This window comes from Lactuca saligna, chromosome 2 (genome assembly GCF_052625555.1).
Source record: "Lactuca saligna cultivar CGN05327 chromosome 2, ASM5262555v1, whole genome shotgun sequence".
Taxonomy (NCBI): domain Eukaryota; kingdom Viridiplantae; phylum Streptophyta; class Magnoliopsida; order Asterales; family Asteraceae; genus Lactuca; species Lactuca saligna.
This window is the reverse complement of record NC_136418.1, coordinates 160925511-160935468: the sequence shown is the minus strand read 5'-3', so window position 1 is coordinate 160935468 and position 9958 is coordinate 160925511. Positions and strand designations below refer to the sequence as shown.

Below are 9958 nucleotides of genomic sequence, written 5' to 3'. Positions count from 1 at the left end.
GTCTACACAGCTGCAGGAGTTGCTAGACAAGGGTTTCATTCGGCCGAGTAGTTCACCTTGGGGAGCGTCGATCCTATTTGTGAAGAAGAAGGATGGGTCACACCGTATGTGCATTGACTACTGGGAGCTGAAGAAGGTAACGGTGAAGAACCATTACCCCCTCCCGAGGATAGATGATTTGTTTGATCAGCTTCAGGGGGCGTCTTGGTTCTCCAAGATCGACTTACGCTCCGGATACCACCAGATGCGAGTTAGAGGCGAAGATGTGCAGAAGACTGCTTTCAGGACCCGATATGGTCATTATGAGTTTGTGGTGATGCCTTTTGGGCTCATTAATGCTCCATCCGCATTCATAGATCTCATGAATCGCGTATGCAGACCGATGCTGGATCGGTCTGTGATAGTATTCATAGATGATATCTTGGTGTATTCCAAGACTCAGGAACAGCATGAGGAGCACCTGAGGGAGGTGCTAGAGGTTTTGAGAAGGGAGAGATTTTTCTCAAAGTTCTCCAAGTACGAGTTCTGGTTGCGTGAGGTGCAGTTCCTTGGTCACCTCATCAATCAGAAGGGTATCTTGGTAGATCCGGCCAAGATAGAGGCCGTGATGCAGTGGGAAGTCCCGAAGTCTCCATCCGAGATTCGGAGCTTCCTAGGGTTGGCAGGGTACTACAGGAGATTTATTCAGGATTTCTACAAGATAGCAGTACCGCTCACCCGACTGACTAGGAAATCGGTGGTGTTTCGTTGGGGGCCTGAGCAGCAGGCGGCATTTGAGACCCTCAGGTAAAGGCTATGCGAGGCTTCGATTCTTTCCCTGCCAGAGGGAATAGAGGATTTTGTAGTCTACTGTGATGCCTCAATCACAGGTATGGGAACAGTATTGATGTAGCGGGGGCATGTGATAGCTTATGCCTCGAGACAGTTGAAGTCTCACGAGGCTAACTATCCTACCCGCGATTTAGAGCTGGGGGCAGTGGTGTTTGCCCTCAAGATTTGGAGACACTACCTTTATGGGGTCCGTTGTACCATCTACACGGATCACAAGAGTTTGAGATACCTTATGGATCAGCCGAGTCTAAACATGAGGCAGAGGAGATGGTTGGATGTGCTGAAGGATTATGATTGTGAAATCCTTTAACATCCAGGGAAGGCCAATGTAGTGGCCGACGCCTTGAGCTGAAAGGTGACAACATCCCCTATCAGAGACTTATGTCTGAGGATGATAGTGATTACTCCGTTATTGGATCGGATCAGGGAGGCTCAGGTTGAGGGCCTCAAGGAGGAGAGGTAGAAATCTGAGAGGATAGTGGGCCGAGTAGCTTCGTTTGATTATGATAGTCGGGGGTTGTTGACCCTTCATGGGAGAGTGTGGGTACCGTACGGGGGCGGAGTACGGCAGGTGTTGATGGACGAGGCTCATAAGTCTCGATTTTCCATCCACCCAGGGGCAACGAAGATGTATAGAGATCTTCGACCCAATTATTGGTAGCCCTGCATGAAGCGGGATGTGGCTTCGTATGTAGAGAGGTGCCTGACCTGCAGGAAGGTTAAGGCAAGACACCAGAGACCTCACGACAAGATGCAGACGTTAGACATTCCCGTGTGGAAATGGGAGGATATCACCATGGACTTTATCACCAAGCTTCCCAGGACCGCACGTGGGGTAGATTCGATTTGGGTAGTAGTGGATCGGTTGACGAAGAGTGCTCATTTCATACCGGTCTAGGAGAGCATATCGGCGGAAAAGCTAGCCGATATCTATGTGCGGGAGATAGTTGCACGTCATGGAGTGCCAGTATCGGTGGTGTCAGATCGAGACGTCCGTTTTACATCTAGATTCTGGAAGCGGTTTCATAATGAGATGGGCACTCGTCTCCATTTCAGCACCGCTTTCCACCCTCAGACGGACGGTCAGAGCGAGAGGACGATTCAGACTCTCGAGGACATGCTCCGGGCATGTGTCCTAGACTTCGGTGGCAGTTGGGATGCGTATCTTCCGTTAGCGGAATTTTCGTATAACAACAGTTATCATGCGAGCATTGATCGACCTCCCTTTGAGATGCTTTATGGGAGGAAGTGCAGGACCCCAATTTGTTGGGGCGAGGTCGGTCAGCGAGTCATTGGGAGCACGGAGGTGGTGCTCAAGACGACCGAGTTGATTCAGCAGGTTCGTAGTAGACTGCAGACTGCGTAGAGTCAGCAGAAGAGCTACGCCGACAGGAGGCATTCAGACTTGGAGTTCCGGGTAGGCGATATGGTCCTTCTGAAGGTCTTACCTTGGAAGGGTGTCATCAGGTTTCGGAAGAGGGGCAAGCTGGGCCCCAGGTTCATTGGTCATTTCAGGGTTTTGGCCCGGGTGGGTCGGGTTGCGTATCGGTTGGATATTCCGGCAGAGCTTAGCCAGATCCACAACATTTTCCATGTGTCTCAGTTAAGGAAATGTTTGGTGGATGAGTCAGCAGTTGTTCCCTTAGAAGCTATTCAGGTTGATAGCAGCTTGAATTATATTGAGAGGCCGGTCGCGATTCTGGACCGGAAGATAAAGACCTTAAGGAACAAGGTAATTCAGTTAGTGAAGGTGCAGTGGGAGCACCGGAAGGGGTCTGAGTGGACGTGGGAGGCTGAAGATGAGATGAAAGAGCACTACCCAGAGTTATTTGCAGATTCAGCCGTAGCAGACTTCGAGGACGAAGTCTGAGTCAAGTGGGGGAGAATTGTAACGACCCGTCTCTGGTATGTTGCTTTATATTATTTATTTTAAAAGTTTGTAGAGGGACTCGACGAGTCTATGGCCCGACTCGTCGAGTAGAGTCGTGGTCTTGGGCAGCGTATAGATCGGCGACTCGGCGAGTCCATATTCGGGACTCGGCGAGTCGGCCTGCCAGGTAGAAACCTTAAATCCCCGGGTTTGCACCCTATTTAAACCATCTTATGAGCCCCCAAAATCGTCTCCTTCACCCTCAAAGCATTATTTGGCAAACCCTAACCATTCCATTGAGTATTTGAGCTTTTCTTGTCTAAATCTTGAAGTTTTGAAGAGAAGAAGGAGGCTAGATCCAAAGGAGAAGAAGAAGATCCAAGTTTTTGCACCTATTTCAAAGTATCTTGAGGTAATAATCTATTTCTTCCAGTTTTGATGATTGATTCTCCTTTATAAGCATATTTAGCCAATTCTTTAGCTTGTTCTTAGTAGATAAATCATATTGGATGGATTAGCTTTCGGATCTAGCCATGTTTCAGTTCCAAAAACGTAGATCTATCAACTTTATGAAGCCATTTTGCATGATAGCCCTAGATCTACTCTTCCAAGTGCCTTTTTAGCCTTTATATCCTTTTGTATGCATTTGTACATGTAAAGTTGGGAACTTTACGTGGTAAACCAGCCTTAGGAACTCAGATCTATGTATTGTATGCAGTGGTTTTGATCAGAATCGAGTTTTTAGTAATTGCATGCATGTGACTCAGTGAGTCGTTCTTCGGACTCGGCGAGTCGAGTCGCGAGTCCCCGATCCTTCCCCTTTGAGTGATTCCGAGTGGAGACCAGTGAGTAGTGGGATAGACTTAGTGAGTCGGAGGTTAGACTCAGTAATGGAAGGACTCGGCGAGTTGTTCATACAACTCGGCGAGTCTAAGACAATCTTCATAATTTCAAGAACAACTCGTCGAGTTGTTCATACAACTCGGCGAGTCGGATGCAAATAGTCTGAGTTTTAGAATCGAATGGGAACTCGTCGAGTTCAAGCCATACTCGATGAGTAGCAGCAAGCAGGGTTAAGAAATGAGAGTAGGGACTCGGCGAGTTGGCGGCCCAACTCGGCGAGTCAGGTTAACTGTAAGTTGACTTTGACCAGAAGAGTTGACCTTGACCAGGAGAGTTGACTTTAGCCAAGGGTAAAAGAGTCATTTTACCCCAATGCAGTTATTAGTATTTTGATTGAGTATATTTGTGAAATTGTAGCCGGGGAGATACCGAAGTAGCAGCAGATAGCTTCCAGAGCCATACACTCAGCAGCCAGATCACGGGGTGAGTTTCCTTCCAATATGAACGGGTCTAAGGCAACAATGCCGGCCCGTATAGCTCGTAGTAGTTTCCGGACTTCGGCTCGATGCAGATTTTATTATGTTTGAAGCCTTCGTGGCTCAGACAGGATTATGTGCTATATGTTCCGGGTTACAGCCCGATGCAGTATGCTATTTATGTGTTCATGCTAGTTGATATGTTTGTGCTATGCTATGATCAGTAGTTCCGGACTTCTGTCCGATGCAGTCAGTTCCGGACTTCGGTCCGATGCAGTTAGTTCCGGACTTCGGCCCGATACAGTCAGTTCCGGATTTCGGTCCGATGCAGGAGGTAAGGCCTTAGTAGTTCCGGAATTCGGTCCGATGTAGAGGGCAAGGCCCTGGCTAGTTCCGGATTTCGGTCCGATGCAGTTTCCGGACTTCGGTCCGATGCAGTGGGCAAGGCCCAGTATGTGTTTATATGTATTGTATGGTATGTGGTAGTTTGGGGGAGCTCACTAAGCTTCGTGCTTACAGTTTCAGTTTTGGTTTCAGGTACTTCTGCAAGTAAAGGGAAGAGCTCGGGTTGATGGCATCGCATACACCACAGTTTCAGCTGTCCTGGGAGATGTTTTTAGTTTTTCATAAATGTTACAGTTTTGATACAGTTCTACATAACTATTAGTTACTGTTTTGAAACATTGACGTATGGGTTTTACTTTGTGATATTATTTTAGTATTTTTAGTAATTTTAAACAAAAAAATTTTGGGTCGTATTTCGGGATGTTTCAATCGGGATAACAATATGAAAATTTTCAAAGTTGAACCCACTAAATAGTGAGTAATGGCCATTTTTTTTCGGGTTTTCCAGTTTTAAAACCACTTTATTCGGTTCCAACCTAACCACTTTGATGTTTCAGGGTTTTCCGGTTCTAGACTCACTTTACCTGGAACCAAACCAGAACCTGGTTCCTATATTACGGTTCGGTTTTCGGTAATACAAAATTCCGTTAACCGGTTCCGGATTTTCCGGGTTTTGGTCCATTCGGTCCGGATTTGAACTCATTTTCAACCCTACCTTATTTTCATAATATATACATAATTATTTAATACTACCTTGGTTCCAAAATTATTATCCACCTTTGATTTTTGAAGTATTTCCATATCAATTTTGACCATAAATAATTTTATTTGTGTTCATATAACTTTTGATTAAACATATAATAATGATGAAAATACATTTAAAAAACAATCTATTTATATAACTTGTATAAAAAATTATATAACAAAATAAATAAATTATGTGAGGTTAAAATTAAATAAAAGAGAGTTAACCAATGGACAAAGTGGACAATTTTGAGACGGACGAGTATGCTTTTTAATCAATAGTGCCTAGAATGACCCTAACCACCATTAAATACTAGAAACAACTTTCCTTCTACAACGTTTGACCTTACAATATTATTTCAAATTAAAAAAAACAAAATCTCTGACAGACCCTAATTATCGAGATTCTCCCTAAGACACATAAATCTTCTCCTTTATTCATTTATAAATAAATCCTGAAACCATTTACGACCCTTACATACTCGCTATAATCACCACTGCGCCATGAACATAACAAGCATCGCCGGCGTCAATAGCATGAAGAAAAGGTCGTCACAAGGCCGGAAAAAAATTGAAATAAAGAAAATAGAAGAAGAAAACAACCGTCAAGTCACCTTCTCCAAACGCCGTAATGGCCTCTTCAAGAAAGCCGCCGAGCTTTGCATCTTAACTGGAGCCCATATCACCATGCTCGTCCACTCACCTGGTGGCCGGGTTTTCGCATTCGGCCACCCCACCGTGGATGACGTTGCCGACCGCTTCCTTAACATCACCACCAATAACGCGTCAACATCAGATGAATCTACCACCCAAAAGGGACAACTTGAGAAAGAGTTCAACCAACACTACGTGGAGATTTCAAAGGAGTTGGAAGCGGAGAAAAAGCTGAGAGATGTGATTCAGGAGTCGAAAATCATAAACGCCAGTGAATTACCGTGGTACAGCGAAGACGTTGATGGGCTGGAGGTGGAGGAGTTGCAGCAGTACATATCATCCTTGGTAGAGTTGAAGAGGAAGGTTTTAGTACGTGCGGATGAGCTGATGATGATTAAGAAAGCTCCGGCGTTGCTTGGTCCGAACATGTTGAGTATTGCTCAGGCAAATGACATTGCGAATATGGAGAATCCGACTAATGGTACGGCGTCGTCTAGTTTTGGTTTTGCACATAGTCATAATAGGGAGTGGATGATGTAACTAGTTAATTAAGGTAGGAGTTTATCCATCACTTTAATTGTTTTGTCTTAATTGCAGTTGAGATTGGATTGGTTTGTTAAAATGATTTGTTTAATTCCATTTTCAATAAGAAAATTTTGTGTTGTATCATTATGTTTGATAAAATCTCATGCTAAACGTATGTTACATACGTTTAAATAGCAAGAACAAATGTCTTTCTTTTTCCCTCCCCACAATTTCCCTGCTGGCGTTCTAAACCCAGCCTAGAGCCACCTTAAAACATCGCAGCACCCTCTCTACCATTTTCTTTGTTAGGAAAGGATATATTTGTTTGGGTATTTTCCATTGAATATATTATTTCCTTTTGTTTTTCCTAGGATGTAGGAATTTGTTTCGAAGTTTTAGCCTAATTAGTCTGATAGGCGAGATTGCAGGCATGATTAATGGCGTCCCTGTGTATTTATTTGATGTATTGGCTGAGTAATATTTCAAAGCAGAAATTTTGGATGAGTGGTCTTACTTCAATTTGAATGAAGTCTTTGCCAATCTTCTCAGCTGAACAATGTGGGCAGCAATAGCAGCTACATTTGGTACTGCTCAAAGTACTCCTCAGCCTCATTCTGATCGTCTGCATGGTAAGCTAAAGTTGGGAGCTTGGATAATTGATAGTGGGTGCACTAATCATGTTACCGGAGATGAATCAATTAAATGGCGAGACTAACAAACAATGTCATTCTTCAACATGATCTTAGTTTCACACTTAATGAAGATCCAAAACTCTCTTATCATATTTGACTCTCACTGTCTTAACTTATGTGCTATGCAGGACGGACATTCGAGGGAGGTGATTGGCCCGAGTGAGAGACGGGATGGACTTTAAAGCCTAGTTCCCGAGTTTAAGAAAAGAAGAGAAAGTAATGTTACAAGAGAAAAGAAGAGAAATAACATGAAAACAAAATTTTGTTTGTGTTTCCTAGTTGGAGAGATTTGGAATAAAAATTGATCATTTTGTTCAAGTCTCACTTGGAGACATAAGTGGCGTTTATTATTAGATTATGAGTAGGATGATTTGCCGTCTAAAAAAAATAATAATGATCATTTTATTCTTTCTTTCCAAATTCCCCTAAATCGTAAGGAAAGTTAGGAGGAAAAATGATCATTTCATTTCCCTCCATTTCCTTCCTTTAATTAAACCCGGAAAACTTAATTTCTTTTATTTTCTTTTCATTTTCATCTGTTTCCTTTTCTTTCTCTCGTTAAGTTGAACTCGGGATTTCATTTTCTTCTCATTTTCATCCGTTTCCTTTTATTTCTCTCATTAAGTTGAACTCGAGAACAGGATGTAATTACTATCTTCCATAAGCTTTGAAAGTCCAAACATTTTTAGTTGATAAGTCAAAGTCCTTGGAACTATGGCATAGGATTGGGTCATCTAAGGATCCGAAAAAGTAGACAAACTTCTTCCTTTCTAGTAGGATGATAGATCAGAAGAATAAGTAGGATGATATTTAATTTCTCTTATAAAAATGTGAGATTTGTTATGGTGATAAACATAGCTTTCCTTCAAGTGAAAAAAAATATACTTCTCTTTTTTATTTAATACATCGCGATCTATGGGATGCGTATGATGAAACTTCCACTTCTGGTGGTCGTTATTATTTTTTTTTCTAACTATCATAGAAGCTTATTCCTGAGTTGTGTGGGTTTATTTGTTAGTTGATAAAAAATAAGTTTTTTAGATGTTTGTCTTTCATTGCTATGATTGCATGACAATTCTCTCAAAGTAAAAATTGTTCGAACTGATAGTGGTAAGAATTTTAATTGTATGAAACATTACTTTGTGACTAATGGTGAATTTTTTTTTTCAAATATCTTGTGTTGGTATTCCTCATCAAAATGGAAGATTGGAGAGAAAACATAAACATATTTAAAAATTTGATTCTGCGTTTGGATTTCAAGGTATTTTGGCAATTTTTTTAGGGGAATGGGTTCTTAATGCTTCTCATATAATAAACCGAACACCTTCTAGTCCTCCATCTTTGTAAGATAATAAATTGTTTGATTAATAATGAGGGTTAAACATCATATAAATAGCGATACATGAATGCCATAACTTAAACCCTGAGGGCCTTAGGCCTAAACCCTAATCGTTAACATCCATACACAATTTGATTGGGAGTAGATTGTTAAATTGGAATAACAAAAACATATATGAAGATAACAAGCAGAAGAAGAAGGCATGTGATGATACAGAATTGGACGCATCGGTGGTAGTGACTGGATCGGCAGGCGACAATGACGACGACCAGATTTTGAGGCAGCATCGGTGGCGATAAATTTAGTGGTTAAAACTAGATGTAATGGCGATGAGGAGGAACTGACAGATTGGCGAAGTCAACGCTAAAAGACATCAGAGAAAACAGTAGAGACTACACCGATTGTTTATACGAGAGAGGTTTTCTTTAGGAGGAAAAGGAGGAGAATAGATTAGAAAAAAGGAAAAAATATCAGAGAAAGAAGGCACCTCCGACAACTATTATAGAAGGTCGTCGGAGATGGAAGGTTTTAACTTAGAGTTTTGATACCATGTAAGATAATAGTTTTTTTTATTAATCTTGGAGGTTAAACCTTATATAAATAGGAATACATAAGTGACCTAATTTAAACCCTAAGGGCCTTAGGTCTAAACCGTAGTCACTAACATCAATGACTTACACATTGTTGGTTTAATTTTTAGATTTCGTGCTGTATTGCTAGATTTCAGATATGAATTCCACTTTGTAATTTTGATATCTTGGTTGGCCATGACATGGTGAAAGGATCACCACGACGTGGAATTTTTGCATGGAACACATGTTTCATTAACAACACCACAACATGGCATGATGTTTGCCACGACGTGGTGACGACATAAATGCAAAGCTCTAATCTTCCGGCTTAAGGCCATGTTTAAGGGAAGTAATGGCCATGGTTTCCTCCACTCCCAACCTTCATCTCCTCCAAAGAGTCTTTGATAAACCCTAGCCCCTTTTTATGCTTTGAGCTTATTTTTAGTGTATTGGTGATCTTGTAAGGTAGAAGAAGGAACTCTAGTGCTTTGATCCAACAAGCTACTCAACTCTACTCCTTGTGTGCATATTCTGGACTCATTATAAGTCCTCAACTCTTCAACTTTTTGGCTCACCCTTCTTAAATCTAGGCTATATTGCATGTTTTAGTTCATATTTGTGATTTGTATGGATGAATGAGATAAAATTTGCAACTTTATGATTCACTAATGTCCCTTAAGCATAATGATTTTTGGATCCAGAAGTTGGATGAGTTTTGAGAACTTTACATGCGATTTATATCTCACTATTTAAACCTATAAAAGGGAAGGACATGCATGGGTCATGCATATCTATAAAGTTCAGATATTTATAGACCTTTAGGGTCCCTAGAAGCCTTCTAGAAAGTTAGAGTAAAGGGCTTATTAGATTAAGAGCTTAGTCAAGTATGTTGTTTTCAACAAGAAACCACGACGTGGCATCGTGCTCCCCACGACGCGGTAAAGATGGGTTTCGTGACTATTTTGTTAGGGTATTGCCATGACGTGGTAGCATGTTCTCCATGATTTGGTAGTTGAGTTGGTTGTGATTATGATGGAAGGCCACAACGTGGTAGGCCATGACATGGT

At 41.8% G+C, this 9958-nt stretch overlaps 1 protein-coding gene across 1 annotated transcript; it reads left to right on the top strand.

Moving 5' to 3' along the window:
- Positions 1–5613: 5613 nt before the first annotated feature.
- LOC145030310 (agamous-like MADS-box protein AGL29) lies at positions 5614–6303 on the top strand. Its single transcript, XM_078978697.1, has one exon. It carries the CDS (start codon positions 5614–5616, stop codon positions 6301–6303), a length of 690 nt encoding a protein of 229 aa, XP_078834823.1.
- The last annotated feature ends 3655 nt before the right edge of the window (positions 6304–9958 follow it).

Bases quoted from the DNA above. Each gene is read 5' to 3' on its own strand.
- LOC145030310 (XM_078978697.1), top strand. From the start codon at position 5,614: ATGAACATAACAAGCATCGCCGGCGTCAATAGCATGAAGAAAAGGTCG.